The 17,413-nt window shown below is 40.4% G+C and overlaps 1 protein-coding gene across 1 annotated transcript in view; it reads right to left on the bottom strand.

Moving 5' to 3' along the window:
* Positions 1–638: 638 nt before the first annotated feature.
* The window catches only part of Dscam1 (Down syndrome cell adhesion molecule 1), a gene marked incomplete in the record, with an annotated part of 1,133,347 nt that continues 1,116,572 nt past the window's right edge, over positions 639–17,413 (bottom strand). The window contains 1 exon segment of the mRNA XM_070098007.1: positions 639–5,499. Within this exon segment, the coding sequence (XP_069954108.1) occupies positions 5,433–5,499 (67 nt within the window).

Here is a 17,413-nt window from a genome sequence, read left to right as displayed (position 1 = left end):
AGTAGTTTGCACATGGATTGAACATAAAATTCTTAGATGACTGACATTTAGGAAATAAGCCTTTTGCTAAGCTCATGTCCAGTGGAATTTGCACACCTTCACCAGCAATCACATATAACTTTTTTTTTTAATTGGCACTTTACCGAGTGTCAACAGTTAATACCTTGTATATATGAGGGTTTGGGTAGTTATTAAACTAATGCTATGGGATACAGAGATACATTTCTTGAATCTTGTAGCAACCAAAAATGCATCGTTATATACAGGACAAGGAGTGCGCTTCATAATAGGAGTCGTACAACTCTCAGGGAATGGGAAGTACTCAGGTTTGATAGAAGGAAAGGTAGCTACAGTTCCTTGAATCAGGATACCCTCATTAGCATCTAGATGCTTCCTGTAAAGGACAGTAAGGTTATGAAGAAATTCACCAGTGGTGACTTACCTGGTTGGTAAAGGGCCTAGGGGGACTTGGCTTCAGGCAATATTATTTTTATTTGGGGGGCTTTGAGAAGATTTAGTTGACTCGCTTCCAATACATCATTTAATGTCTTAACTGTAGTTAGTTCAACTAGGTTGTTAATATTTTGCTAAAACTGTATCAGGTTACTGCTTATATCCATTAAAGACAAAGAAAGAAAATAATTCTCATGGTTTATTTCATGATACATAATTGTTTACACTATATTTGGTAGAAAATGTGAAGTGACGAGCGATATTGAGCCTTAATTAGTAACCCAAGAAGGCGCAAACTCCCTTGTCCCAACACACGTTACAAGTGCAATGAGAGGTTCTGGTTGGCTGATACTTTGTCCCTGAATTAGATCTTTTGCTAATTATACTAAAGCAATAAAAAACCATTTTCAAGTGTACTTACAAATTGTAAAAATTGGCAAATAACCAGAACTGTCTTATAACACTTGTAATCTGCCCTCAGGAAGAGTTTCTAATATTATTTTTACATGCTCCATGGTCACAATTTAATAATATCAAACAAAGCCTTGAAAATTACCTTAAAGATACATTCAACACGCATATGTGAGATTCATCCTTTATCTTACGAAGTTTCTCTTCAGATAGTATTCCTAATTATCATGAATATATTCTCAATGAAAATTTTCATTGGCCTAATTAAAATATATCAGTTCTATTTATCTAGCTGTCCCTACCTATCATCAAAAGACTATTTTTGCCAGTGCATTGAAATATAATAATCCATAAATTCTCACTTCTCTCAAGTAGAGACGCAGTAAATTTTGAATTCAATTCAGTACACGGGCACACTAATTTTATTAAGCAGTCACACTAAGAGCTTAAATCATGACACATTCTAAATACTCTTTAAGAATTTCGTTGAAAGCAATACCCTGAAAATTTCTTACATTCCAAATACCATGCAGCTTTCACTTGGAAAGTACATGTGCAGAGACTGTTATACAAATTATTACATTATCAAACACATTCATTACATTTCTGATTCTCGCAAATATTTCTTCCTTTAGGCAGACTTTAATATTTAAAGCCCATGGTAACACAGGCAAACACAATGTCACAAAACTATACGAGAAACAGAATCTAGAAATTTCATTTGCACAAGATTTGAAAGCTTGATGCTCTATTGCCCATCTTTACTGTACTTATAGTCATTTGTAGAGATTAATACTGTATAAATATATTTTTATACATTTAGAATTATTATTATTCAAAAACATGCTCTAAACCTGTATGGGTCATACAGCTACATTTTTTATAAATATATATATAAATGCATATTCTTTGAAAGAATGTCTAGTGTGGCACACACTGCTTTCTTCTAAATTAAAAGTAGGCAAGAGAACACTCATGCTTATAAACCTTGATCACTTGTAACTTCTGACATAATCAAGCAACACATCTGTCAGAGTACATGGAGAATATTTAAATGCTTATAACAGATTCTCGCTGGTAAACAAGTGACATAATCAGTAATTGCATGCCTCAGATGATGCCTTATCAAAGTCATTATTCCTATTTAAAACATAGGATGAATGAACTTTACTAAGCAATATCATGAGACCACAATTTCTAGTTGTATCTTCTTGTATTCATATAATGTCACCCCTTAATCAGCTAACAGTCAGACACTATGTTGCTCAGCCAATAAGAGCACTGTGTTGTATGAAACAAACAAGTATTATGTTTACCATTGAAAACTTGATTATATAATGTCAATGTGGTACAATTCATGCAGTGGTAATACTTTGAGGTTTCCTACACTCTACAGTATAATTAAACATCTAGCAATCTCAGTGTTTAAGTATCAATAACCTTTAATGTGTTGGTTACATTGACATTACTGAAGGAAACCATGGCTAACTAATCTACAGGGAAAGACAAAACTACTGGTCAGGGGGACATCAGGCTATCCTTCGATATTCATCTAACATGGACTTAGTCGATTGTTATTTTTTATAATTTGTCATAGCAGGTTAATGACATTATTCTTTTATTTGGGGTTTATATTAAACTTCTAATTATTCTTTTTCATTGATATGCTAACATATTCATTTGTAATTACTTAGTAACTTCTGGTACGACAAAACAAATCACTGAACGTTTTACCAGTAATCAGAGTTTTTGTTATCATTACTAAATCTGAACAAGTTTATCCCCCTTCAAAACTGCCAGATTTAGAAATGAAATTATCAGTGACTTTGAACTTTGTATTAATTCTCCTACAGGTTTGTCTCAGCATATTTCATCATATATTATGTAGTTTTATTATATTTTTCATTTCATCATGATAGCCTTGAAAGAGATAATCTCACTTATTTCTAAGTGTAATATCAAGAAAAACAAAAAACTAAGTCATGCTAGGGTTAGATTCAGATGCTGTTGGATGGTAATGTCCCCCCTCCCATTAGCACCCACCCTCCCTGGTCATAATAATGACAAGTACTTTCTACTATGAAGCATAATCACACATCCTATGTGTCTAGAAACGGTACAAATAAATCAATAACAGACTGTGCTTAACATATAAAGAAAATTGTCAGTAGAATGACTACTCAAACAATTTTTTTTTAAATATCTTGCATGTATATCTATATTGCCTAATACTGAAACTTCAACATTAATCAATCCTACCTAAAAGCAGTAGAAAAAGAATTCATTTATCTACTCAGTTTGAGCATTTTATATATTTTTAGGGAATTTATTTTTCTGATTATTTTGGGGGTAAAATTATACATATGCATAGATAGAAAGCATGACCTCTTTACAATTCTGGTAGTAATACATTTCAATAACTCCATTACCAAAAAACTGCAAATCAATAATTTTATAATAATTCAGGGCAGGCAAAGATTAATTACACTGGCAACATTTATCAGAGACTACATGTATTACACTTGAGCTTATGGAAGATATCTGCATGTTTTGGTTGAATGAGATAAATAGTTAGAAACTGGTGTTATGTAGGCTCATGGTCTCAAAGCAATCTTTATGCATCATACCATGACTTTTGCTAAGCCATAAACATCTATTCTTACGTCCTAGAAGAACCAAAACATAAATCAGTTTGGAACTGTTAAAATTCCTCAGACTTCCAAAACAGTGCTCAGATTACTTGAGGGTTACAGCTATTGTCAAACACCTGCATGAAAAATTTGCCAATATTTATCATAAAAGTACAACAGTTCTGCAACGACTTATTATCTATTGTAATATAATACTCACTTTCACACAATTCTAACACTATGAAGAAGCAATGCACACATACTTACACTTCAACATTTTAATCTTAAATTCGTAAGAAATGTTTACAATGGAAAAAGATTTAAGTAGAAACTGATGAATTGGCAATGAGAATTTGCCAACTTGTTCCTAAGACTGAATTTAATATACAAATAAAGTACTGTATTATCTAGCAAGATTCCTTACATTACATTTTATATATGGATAATGTGATAATTCCAGCAATTTTGTCCTCATTTTAGATTTTAGTAAAATTAATTTCCTTCAATGCATTTGCAAAATATCATATTGTAGCCCTGAGTAAGATCCAAAATTGCTGGTCTGGTTACATACTGTCTTGCAAGCTGCAGAAATTAAGCAACACCTAGGAACACTGTGGCAAATGAGTAGACAGGGAGATGGCAACAGTTTGTGCACTATCAGGGATGTACCTGTATGACTGTTATCATTAAAATCGTATAATGACCAATATCGTTTGTGAGATAATCAAAGGTGGATATCTGCAGACTCAATACAGTAAACACTACGTACCCCTGTAGCCAAGCATTACAAAACATGGATGAGAAGTTAACACTGCATATTCTTATCTAAACATGTGCATATATGGCTTTTTACCACAGATTATATCCCTGTTTCATGCCATTCTCTCTGTCATACTCTAAATGGACAATTATTGTTAAATATGTAAAAAAGGTAAAACTGAGCGTACTGGTTACATATATGCGTCACAAAGGTTCAGGCAAACACAGTTTTGTCCCCCGCCCTTGACTAGACTTGGGTTTTATCACAATGTAGAACACCAAACAAGTCGAGAGTCACTTCCAAGTAGCACCGTCATGGATGATTCACACAGCAATACTCGGTTCATTTCATACTATCGCACAGCACTTATGGTCCGATGGCCACTGACAATCCATTAACTGCTATAGGTAGGCATTTATTATATAATAAATGCATTACTGATGTTATGGCCCTCAAAATACCAGTGCAATAAACACTACAACAGAAGCACTTGCTTTCATATTCAGATTTCAAACTGAGCACAGGGCAGAGAAAGAATACTGCTACTGTTATGTGATACACAACACTGCAAGAAACACTCAAAGCAAAAACGTCAATCAGCGTGGGCTTGTGGTGGTAATGAGGGAGTACAACAATGGAGTCCACAGCAGGTTAATTAATCTCATGAGCGGGGGACGGGAGGGGGCTGTGACGCAGTAACAATAAATTTAGAAGTATTAGGTCACCCCTGTGAACACACTAGTGAAGATACTACTTCTGAGGAATATTAATAATGAATATCATGCCATCTCTGGCTACTTGCATTGGCATGATTGTATCTTGAGGCATTTTAAAATTCAATATAGAGAGCATTAGCATCACATATAAGGTACGTTATTTTTTATTACATCTTACTTCTGCAGATTAATTCTATACAGCTCTTTTCATGCTATATAAACTTTTATCATTTGCACCTATGACTTCTATCCTGTTTTGGGAATGCATCCAGGGGTAGCCTGTTTCTTCATAAAATGTTCAGTACTATTTTCTTTATTACATGAATAGCTTATAATTGTTGAGTATCTGTTCAACGAGAGTTCTGGTATCACGAATCTGTGGTTAGTGACAAGGGGGGCGGTAACCAGGTTGCCTCGTATGGCACAGGGTTAACGAGGTCCTTCACAGGGGTATAGAGGACCTCACACATTCATCTCGTCACTCACCATCCTTAGGCCTCCATTTTGAATGTGGGCTGCTGCTTCATTTCTGAAATAGTTCAAATAAGAAATTACTTCTTTGTATCACAGAATATCTGAATTTGCCGTATTAAGTTTGTGTATAGGGAAAATATATATAATTCAGCATTTATAGTAAAATATATATGTATATAAAGAATTCTTCCTCCGTAAGCCATGTGTGTCATAAGAGGCAACTAAAATGCTGGGAGCAAGGGTGCTAGTAACCCCTTCTCCTGTATAAATGATTAAATTAAAAAAGAATAACTTTTGTTTTTCTTTTTAGGTCACCCCGCCTTGGTGGGATTATTATTATGATAATCAAAAAGAAGCGCTAAGCCACAAGGGCTATACAGCGCTGCAGAGTAGGGAAGGAAGCAAGGGAATTGGATGGCAGAAGGGAGGGGGATGATCAGCAGGTTACAGAAAACAGCGGGGCAGGGGATAGTACGGGGGTAGAGGGTAGCAAGAGATTGAAGTAGAAAGGGCTGAAGGTATCAGAATTTGTGAAGTAAGTCAGTTGTTGTCAAAAAGTCAATGAGAGAGTCCGGATGAAAGGTGGGTCCATCAGCGAGAAGGGAAGGTAAAGAGAGAGCAGCGGAGCGAAGACGACGATTGAGGTAAATTCTGCGTGCTCGTTGATAAAGGGGGCAGTCCAACAGAATGTGGCTGACTGATAATGGAGCTTGGCAATTCTCACAGAGAGGAGCAAGGCGCCTCTCCATGAGATATCCATGAGTAAGACGAGTATGGCCTATGTGAAGATGGGAGAGAGTAGTCTCCCATCCTCGACACTGGTGATAAGACGGCCAGTAACCTATACTCAGTTTAATAGACTGAAGTTTGTTGCCGAGCATAGTAGACCAACGTTGTTGCCAACGGGTGTGAAGGTGGGAAGATATTGCAGCAAAATAGTCCGTAAATGGAATACCTCTATAAGAAACTGGTAGGTCATGTACTGCTGACCGTGCAGCAGTGTCTGCCTGTTCATTGCCTTGTACGTCAACATGACCAGGGACCCAACAAAAAACAATATCTTTATGCTTGGTAAAGATGCGGCGTAGCCAAAGTTGGATACGGAGGACTAAGGGGTGAGGTGTATCAAATTTTTGTATAGCCTGTAAAGCACTAAGGGAGTCTGAGACAACCACAAATGATGACACAGGCATAGATGCAATACGGATAAGTGCTGTAAGGATGGCATATAATTCAGCAGTAAAAATACTAGCTGAAGATAGTAAATGCCCTTGTACGACGCTGTCCGGAAACACTGCTGCGAATCCTATGCCGTCAGAAGACTTAGAGCCATCTGTGTACACAGCAATGGCATGAGAATGAGAGTGAAAGTGGTCAAGAAAAAGAGCGGGAAGCGACCGTAGACAGTTGGGCTTTCGAGCAAGGGAGGGAGAAAGAACAGACTCGAACAGCTGGAACTTCCCAGGGGGGGGGGTAGGGAAAAGTGAGATGCTACATGTACATAGAAAGGTGGTAGTTGAAGAGAAGACAAGAGCGAATGAAGGCGAAGAGAGAAGGGACGGAGTAAACAGGGGCGGCGAACAAATAAAGAATGTCTACTAATATCAGTGACCATTCTATAAATGGAAGGATTGCGGAGATCATGAGAGCGTACATAGTAGCGCAGGCAATGGGCATCACGGCGATCGGATAAGGATGGAACGTTCGCTTCTGCATAGAGGCTTTTGACAGGGGAAGAGCGAAAAGCACCGAGGCATAAACGTAATCCTTGGTGATGAATGGGGTTAAGGCTAGAGAGAGTAGCAGGAGATGCCGCTGAATAGATCTGGTCACCATAATCAAGTTTCGATAAAATAAGGGTGGAATGTAGGCGAAGGAGGGTTCGACGATCAGCTCCCCATGAAAGATGAGCAAGGGTTTTAAGAAGGTTCAGCCGGCTGTGACAAGTTGCCTTCAGAGAGGTAATGTGAGGTTTCCAGGATAACCTACGATCAAAGAGGAGGCCTAGAAACTTGACTGTATCACGTTCAGGGATACGGGAGCCATAGAGGTACAAAGGATGATCGGAGATGACAGAGCGTCTAGTGAAAGTGATTTGGTGGGTTTTAGTGCTGGAAAATTTAAACCCACGTGTGGTGGCCCAATTGGAAACACGGTCGACTGCATGTTGGAGAGAAACTGTAATGAGGTGACAGTCAGCGCCTGCACAGGCAATAGCGAAGTCATCAACATAGAGTGATGACCAAATATTTGATGGAAGACTAGAGGCCAAATCATTAATAGCAAGGAGAAAAAGTGTTGTGCTCAGAACACATCCCTGGGGGACACCTTCAGCTTGGATAAAGTCCGGGGAGAGCACATTATTAACCCGAACACGGAAATGCCTGTCAGTTAAAAAGTTCTTAAGGAAGGATGGTAGATTGCCTCGAAGGCCTAAGGAGTGGGCTTGGGCTAAAATATTATACCTCCAAGTTGTGTCATATGCCTTCTCAAGGTCAAAAAATATGGCAATAACTGAGTGGTTATTCGCAAAGGCATTACGAACATACGTATCCAAGCGTAGTAAGGGGTCTATGGTAGAACGTCCCTTACGAAAGCCATATTGACGAGTGGAGAGACTGTTGTGTGTCTCTAAATACCACACTAAACGTCTATTTACTAGGCGTTCCATTACTTTGCAAACTGCACTGGTAAGAGCAATGGGACGATAGTGGGAGGTTTCATGTCACGTAGTGCCTGGTTTGTGGAAAGGGAGAACAATGGCGGATTTCCACAGCTGTGGAAGAACTCCTTGTGACCAAATAAGATTGTAAAGGCGTAATAGGACTGCAAGGGCTGACTGATGTAAATGTTGTAGCATACGAATATGAATGTCATCGGGCCCAGCTGCCGATGATCGACAAGCTGAGAGTGTTGCCTCCAGTTCTTAAAGTGTAAAAGGCACATTATACTGTTCTTCTCTGAGAGAAGAAAAGTCCAAGGGTGCTAACTCTCTGGCAGACTTTGAGGAAAGAAATGAGGGGCATAGATGGAGTCCCTGAGAAATACGGACCAGATGATTGCCAATTTCATTGGCAACATCTAGTAGGTTTGCTATATCAACACCGGCAACCTGCAGAACAGGAGCCGGGTCAGGAGAATATTTACCACTCAGTTTTCGTACTTTTTTCCAGACTGCACTCAGAGGAAGCAGAGGTGATGGTGGAGACATAATCTCGCCAGCAAGTGCGTTTAGCATCACGGATGACACGGCGAGCGATCGCACGCTTCTGTCTAAAATCAAGGAGTCGCTCTGTGGTTCTATTGTACCGGTACCTGCCCCATGCAGCGCGTTTCAAACGTACTGCACGAGCACAAGCAGGAGACCACCAAGGCACGCATTTCTGAGAATGCCTGCCCGAAGTTTGGGGTATAGAATGAGAAGCTGCGGTGAAAACGGAGGACAAGAAGAGGTGTAAAAGCTCATCGATGGAGGACGAAGAAGGAACCTCTTTAAAAACAGTTAGGTGTGAGTAAAGGTTCCAATTTGCCCGATTAAATTGCCAGCGTGGGGTGCGAAGAGGTGGCGAATATGAAGGGGAAGTAAGAATGATTGGGAAATGATCACTGTCATGTAAGTCTGGGAGAACAGACCAAGTGAAGTCTAATGCGGCGGAGGAAGAGCAGACTGAGAGATCGATGCAAGAGAGAGTATGAGTCCGAGGATCAAAATGGGTGTGAGTACCTGTATTTAAAACATGGAGGGGGTGGGTGGCAAGAAAAGCCTCTAACTGAATTCCACGGGAATCACAGTGAGACCCCCCCCAGAGGAAATGGTGGGCATTAAAATCACCAAGTAACAGAATCGGTGGCGGTAATGACGAAACAAGGAAGGCAAAATCCGGAATAGATAATGCCCGAGAAGGAGAGAGATATAAAGAACAGAGCGTATACCACCTATGTAAGTGGATACGGGCTGCTGTGTAATGCAGCGAAGTATGAACAAATAGCTGATGGTACGGAATATCAGTGCGTAGAAAAAGGGCACTTTCATTAAAGGTCCCATCAGGAAAAGGATCTGAAGAATACAATAAATTATAGCCTGAGATGTGAGAAATAACAGCAGAGTGTAATTTTGGTTCCTGTAAGCAAACACCAACAGGGGCAAACTGGGAGAGTAACATCTGAAGCTCACCCCGATTACCCCTGAGGCCGCGTATATTCCACTGTAAATAGGCCATGATTGGCAATGTCTCTTGCAGAAGTGTTGCCGATATACCTTTTTTTTTCTCTTTTTTTTTTTTTTAATTTGTATAATTTTTGTGTTCTGATAATTACAATTTGTAGTAGTTCTTATGATTTCATAGTTAAGCTTTGTTCTGATACTAATACTGTATTAGGTACTGAAATAGTATTCAAATAGTCACAAACACAGTGACAGGTGAAAATTTTTACCTACCTTAGCCACATACTATTGTCTAGAAATATATACACAGTATTTATAGGTCCTAGCAATGTTTCGGATATGCGGGAGTATATAATGATAATAAGTTCCCTTGAAGCATGATGTAAGACGTGTGTCACTCCACTGCTGACAGTGCAGCTAATGGTGACATTTGATGAACGTACATTGCCTTCGCTTTATTTGTTGTCACTGTTACAAATAAACATTGTCTGTCTCTGTCTAGCTCTGTCTGTCTAGCCTTATGTCTGTCTAGCTCTCTGTGCCTGTCTTTCTGTCTGCCTAGCTCTCTGTCTGTGTCTGTCTTTCTGTTTGCCTGTGTGTGTGTCTGTCTTTCTGTCTGTCTGTTTTTCTTGCCTCAGAGTTGCTCAAGAACCAACTGGTATTACACACGATCACGTCTGCTTCCTTAACAAGTGAAAATGCGTATTACTTCACAGTAGCCAGCCATGTTTATTATGCATTATTTCTACAAGCACAGTATAGCACTTTGGATTTTTTTGGGTTATCCTAGGTAATTTACATTATGTATAATTGTATTTACGTATGTGTTTCTGTGAGATAAAGACAGAGACAGATACACAGAGAAAGAGATAGAGACAGCCAATCAGCCACTGGCCAGCCAGCCTGCCGAATACGTATTACATGTTCCAGAATTTTCTTTTTACTTAGAGCATAGGTTATAGGACATTCTTGCAGGATGACACTACCGGTGGTACCAAAATTGAAAAGATTTTGATATTTCTGTGACCACTTGTGGCCACATCCACCTCAAAGCCACTAAATTCTGGGTCAGCATCACTTTCCTCTTAAAAGGGAAGTGTTAATATGACATGACAGCAGTGAATCCTTGGTGTTTGCTGTGCTATTTGCTCTAGCTGGCACTCAATTGAACTGGTGCTCCAAAAAGGTACTAAGTGGTCCCAGATTTTTTTTTAATACTTCGCACACCTAGGGTTAAGACTCATTCTGTGCTGACCAAGCATCTCAGGCCAATCGTGCCAAATTTGGAGGCGGGAAAAATAAAACGTAGATCGACATTTGGAGTGTTAGAGGTAAGAATGTAGCTCTACGTTTGGACAGTTAAGGGTTTAAAATATATATGTAAATGTGTGTGTGTGTGTCAATATATATGTATATATATATTTTTTTTTTATTATCACACTGGCCGATTCCCACCAAGGCAGGGTGGCCCGAAAAAGAAAAACTTTCACCATCATTCACTCCATCACTGTCTTGCCAGAAGGGTGCTTTACACTACAGTTTTTAAACTGCAACATTAACACCCCTCCTTCAGAGTGCAGGCACTGTACTTCCCATCTTCACGACTCAAGTCCGGCCTGCCGGTTTCCCTGAACCCCTTCATAAATGTTACTTTGCTCACACTCCAACAGCACGTCAAGTATTAAAAACCATTTGTCTCCATTCACTCCTATCAAACACGCTCATGCATGCCTGCTGGAAGTCCAAGCTCCTCGCACACAAAACCTTCTTTACCCCCTCTCTCCAACCTTTCCTAGGCCGACCCCTACCCCGCCTTCCTTCCACTACAGACTGATACACTCTTGAAGTCATTCTGTTTCGCTCCATTCTCTCTACATGTCCGAACCACCTCAACAACCCTTCCTCAGCCCTCTGGACAACAGTTTTGGTAATCCCGCACCTCCTCCTAACTTCCAAACTACGAATTCTCTGCATTATATTCACATCACACATTGCCCTCAGACATGACATCTCCACTGCCTCCAGCCTTCTCCTCGCTGCAACATTCATCACCCATGCTTCACACCCATATAAGAGCATTGGTAAAACTATACTCTCATACATTCCCCTCTTTGCCTCCAAGGACAAAGTTCTTTGTCTCCACAGACTCCTAAGTGCACCACTCACTCTTTTCCCCTCATCAATCCTATGATTCACCTCATCTTTCATAGACCCATCCGCTGACACGTCCACTCCCAAATATCTGAATACATTCACCTCCTCCATACTCTCTCCCTCCAATCTGATATTCAATCTTTCATCACCTAATCTTTTTGTTATCCTCATAACCTTACTCTTTCCTGTATTCACCTTTAATTTTCTTCTTTTGCACACCCTACCAAATTCATCCACCAATCTCTGCAACTTCTCTTCAGAATCTCCCAAGAGCACAGTGTCATCAGCAAAGAGCAGCTGTGACAACTCCCACTTTGTGTGTGATTCTTTATCTTTTAACTCCACGCCTCTTGCCAAGACCCTCGCATTTACTTCTCTTACAACCCCATCTATAAATATATTAAACAACCACGGTGACATCACACATCCTTGTCTAAGGCCTACTTTTACTGGGAAAAAATTTCCCTCTTTCCTACATACTCTAACTTGAGCCTCACTATCCTCGTAAAAACTCTTCACTGCTTTCAGTAACCTACCTCCTACACCATACACTTGCAACATCTGCCACATTGCCCCCCTATCCACCCTGTCATACGCCTTTTCCAAATCCCTAAATGCCACAAAGACCTCTTTAGCCTTATCTAAATACTGTTCACCTATATGTTTCACTGTAAACACCTGGTCCACACACCCCCTACCTTTCCTAAAGCCTCCTTGTTCATCTGCTATCCTATTCTCCGTCTTACTCTTAATTCTTTCAATAATAACTCTACCATACACTTTACCAGGTATACCCAGCAGACTTACCCCCCTATAATTTCTGAACTCTCTTTTATCCCCTTTGCCTTTATACAAAGGAACTATGCATGCTCTCTGCCAATCCCTAGGTACCTTACCCTCTTCCATACATTTATTAAATAATTGCACCAACCACTCCAAAACTATATCCCCACCTGCTTTTAACATTTCTATCTTTATCCCATCAATCCCGGCTGCCTTACCCCCTATCATTTTACCTACTGCCTCACAAACTTCCCCCACACTCACAACTGGCTCTTCCTCACTCCTACAAGATGTTATTCCTCCTTGTCCTATACACGAAATCACAGCTTCCCTATCTTCATCAACATTTAACAATTCCTCAAAATATTCCCTCCATCTTCCCAATACCTCTAACTCTCCATTTAATAACTCTACTCTCCTATTTTTAACTGACAAATCCATTTGTTCTCTAGGCTTTCTTAACTTGTTAATCTCACTCCAAAACTTTTTCTTATTTTCAACAAAATTTGTTGATAACATCTCACTCACTTTCTCATTTGCTCTCTTTTTACATTGCTTCACCACTCTCTTAACCTCTCTCTTTTTCTCCATATACTCTTCCCTCCTTGCATCACTTCTACTTTGTAAAAACTTCTCATATGCTAACTTTTTCTCCCTTACTACTCTCTTTACATCATCATTCCACCAATCGCTCCTCTTCCCTCCCGCACCCACTTTCTTGTAACCACAAACTTCTGCTGAACACTCTAACACTACATTTTTAAACCTACCCCATACCTCTTCGACCCCATTGCCTATGCTCTCATTAGCCCATCTATCCTCCAATAGCTGTTTATATCTTACCCTAACTGCCTCCTCTTTTAGTTTATAAACCTTCACCTCTCTCTTCCCTGATGCTTCTATTCTCCTTGTATCCCATCTACCTTTTACTCTCAGTGTAGCTACAACTAGAAAGTGATCTGATATATCTGTGGCCCCTCTATAAACATGTACATCCTGAAGTCTACTCAACAGTCTTTTATCTACCAATACATAATCCAACAAACTACTGTCATTTCGCCCTACATCATATCTTGTATACTTATTTATCCTCTTTTTCTTAAAATATGTATTACCTACAACTAAACCCCTTTCTATACAAAGTTCAATCAAAGGGCTCCCATTATCATTTACACTTGGCACCCCAAACTTACCTACCACACCCTCTCTAAAAGTTTCTCCTACTTTAGCATTCAGGTCCCCTACCACAATTACTCTCTCACTTGGTTCAAAGGCTCCTATACATTCACTTAACATCTCCCAAAATCTCTCTCTCTCCTCTGCATTCCTCTCTTCTCCAGGTGCATACACGCTTATTATGACCCACTTCTCGCATCCAACCTTTACTTTAATCCACATAATTCTTGAATTTACACATTCATATTCTCTTTTCTCCTTCCATAACTGATCATTCAACATTACTGCTACCCCTTCCTTTGCTCTAACTCTCTCAGATACTCCAGATTTAATCCCATTTATTTCCCCCCACTGAAACTCCCCTACCCCCTTCAGCTTTGTTTCGCTTAGGGCCAGGACATCCAACTTCTTTTCATTCATAACATCAGCAATCATCTGTTTCTTGTCATCCGCACTACATCCACGCACATTTAAGCATCTCAGTTTTATAAAGTTTTTCTTCTTCTCTTTTTTAGTAAATGTCTACAGGAGAAGGGGTTACTAGCCCACTGCTCCCGGCATTTTAGTCGCCTCATACGACACGCATGGCTTACGGAGGAAAGATTCTTTTCCACTTCCCCATGAACAATAGAAGAAATAAAGAAGAACAAGAGCTATTTAGAAAAAGGAGAAAAACCTAGATGTATGTATATATATATGCATGTGCGTGTCTGTGAAGTGTGACCTAAGCGTAAGTAGGAGTAGCAAGATATCCCTGTTATCTAGCATGTTTATGAGACAGAAAAAGAAAACAGCAATCCTACCATCATGCAAAACAGTTACAGGTTTCTGTTTCACAGTCATCTGGCAGGACGGTAGTACTTCCCTGGGTGGTTGCTGTCTACCAACCTATTATATATATATATATATTTATACAGTGGTACCTCGGGATACGAACTTAATACAGTCCAGAAGGCTGTTTAAGTGCCGATACCGAACGAATTTCTTCCCATAAGGAATAAAGTAAATTAGATTAATCCATTTCAGACCCCCAAAAATACACTTAAAAAAGCACTTACATAAATACACTTGCATAACTGTTCAAGTTTTGAGCTGCTCATATCCCGAGGTACATATAGACAGTGGTATCTTGGTTTTCGTATGCCCTGGTTTCCGTAGGATTTGTTGAAATTTTTTCCCAGATTTTGTAGAGTTGACAATGGTCCACTGTACCAAATGCATTTGCCTAAGATAGTTCTGGAGGAATCATTCAATATCCTCAATTGCACAAGCCTTATAGATAAGGCTTGGCAGGGAGTGACTTCCAAGACGATGAACTCTGGAGAAAATTGTGGCCAGAATGTGTCTTCGAGAAGGATTTTGAAGGGTTTGAGACTGACCCTGACAACCCTACACCTATTGTGGTTTTGGGGAAGTCCATGGGGTTGGATGTGAATGGCCAGGATGTGGAAGAGTTGGTGGACAACCACAGGGAAGAACTAACCACTGAAGAGCTGCAAGACCTTCAACTGGAACAGCAGCAGACCACAGCTGAGGCAACTGCTTCAAAGGAGGAGGAAGAAAGAGGGGAGAATGTGCCTTCTTCAGTGATTAAGGACATGTGTGCAAAATGGAATGAGTTGCAAAGTTTTGTGGAAATATCACCCTAACAAAGCTGTTGCAAGCCATGTCTGCAACATGTTCAATGACAATGCCTTGTCCCACTTCAGGCAAATCATAGAGATGCCAGGAACAGACCTGTCTGGACAGACTCAAGCCGGTCCTAGTGCCAGTAAAATATAAAGAAGGGAAGTAACCCCGGATAGGGCCTTGATACCTGAAGTCATTATGGAGGGGGATTCCCCTTCCAAGCAATATCCTTTCCTCCTCCCTCTTCCCTCCTCGTTGTCTTTCATATGTCTACAAGAGTCTTCAATAAAGGTAAAAGTTATGTTAAATGTTCATTTATTCATTTCATTAGTGCTTTATATTTATTTCTCATGGTTTTCTGTATGTAAAACTATAGTTATTCTCTATAAAATGTATTTTTTGTTAATATTTTTGGATGTCTGGAACGGATTAATTGGATTTACATTATTTCTTATGGGAAATATTGCTTCAGTTTCCGTCGAATTCGGTTTTCATCACTCTGGAACAAATTGAAGACGAAAACTGAGGTTCCACTCTGTGTGTGTGTGTGTGTGTGTGTGTGTGTGTACTCACCTAGTTGAGGTTGCAGGGGTCGAGTCCAAGCTCCTGGCCCCGCCTCTTCACTGGTCGCCACTAGGTCACCCTCCCTGAACCATGAGCTTTATTGTACCTCTGCTTAAAGCTATGTATGGATCCTGCCCCCACTACATCGCTTCCCAAACTATTCCACTTCCTGACTACTCTGTGGCTGAAGAAATACTTCCTAACATCCCTTTGATTCATCTGTGTCTTCAGCTTCCAACTGTGTCCCCGTGTTGCTGTGTCCAGTCTCTGCAACATCATGTCTTTGTCCACCTTGTCAATTCCTCTCAGTATTATGTAAGTCGTTATCATGTCCCCCCTATCTCTCCTGTCCAGTGTTGTCAGGTTGATTTCCCTTAACCTCTCCTCATAGGACATACCTCTTAACTCTGGGACTAGTCTTGTTGCAAACCTTTGCACTTTCTCTAGTTTCTTTACATGCTTGGCTAGGTGTGGGTTCCAAACTGGTGCCGCATACTCCAATATGGGCCTAACGTACACGGTGTACAGGGTCCTGAATGATTCCTTATTAAGATGTCGGAATGCTGTTCTGAGGTTTGCCAGGCGCCCATATGCTGCGGCAGTTATTTGGTTGATGTGCGCTTCAGGAGATGTGCCTGGTGTTATACTCACCCCAAGATTTTTTTCCTTGAGTGATGTTTGTAGTCTCTGGCCCCCTAGACTGTACTCCGTCTGCGGTCTTCTTTGCCCTTCCCCAATCCTCATGGCTTTGCACTTGGTGGGATTGAACTCCAGGAGCCAATTGCTGGACCAGGTCTGCAGCCTGTCCAGATCCCTTTGTAGTTCTGCCTGGTCTTCGATCGAATGAACTCTTCTCATCAACTTCACGTCATCTGCAAACAGGGACACCTCGGAGTTTATTCCTTCTGTCATGTCGTTCACAAATACCAGAAACAGCACTGGTCCTAGGACTGACCCCTGTGGGACCCCGCTGGTCACAGGTGCCCACTCTGACACCTCACCACGTACCATTACTCGCTGCTGTCTTCCTGACAAGTATTCCCTGATCCATTGCAGTGCCTTCCCTGTTATCCCTGCTTGGTCCTCCAGTTTTTGCACTAATCTCTTGTGTGGTACTGTGTCAAACGCCTTCTTGCAGTCCAAGAAAATGCAATCCACCCACCCCTCTCTCTCTTGTCTTACTGCTGTCACCATGTCATAGAACTCCAGTAGGATTGTGACACAGGATTTCCCGTCTCTGAAACCATGTTGGCTGCTGGTGATGAGATCATTCCTTTCTAGATGTTCCACCATTCTTCTCCTGACAATCTTTTCCATGATTTTGCATGCTATACATGTCAGTGACACTGGTCTGTAGTTTAGTGCTTCATGTCTGTCTCCTTTTTTAAAGATTGGGACTACATTTGCTGTCTTCCATGCCTCAGGCAATCTCCCTGTTTCGATAGATGTATTGAATATTGTTGTTAGGGGTACACATAGCGCCTCTGCTCCCTCTCTT

The sequence above is a fragment of the Cherax quadricarinatus genome, chromosome 4, assembly GCF_038502225.1.
Source record: "Cherax quadricarinatus isolate ZL_2023a chromosome 4, ASM3850222v1, whole genome shotgun sequence".
NCBI lineage: Eukaryota > Metazoa > Arthropoda > Malacostraca > Decapoda > Parastacidae > Cherax > Cherax quadricarinatus.
This window is presented reverse-complemented; position numbering and strand designations above follow the sequence as displayed.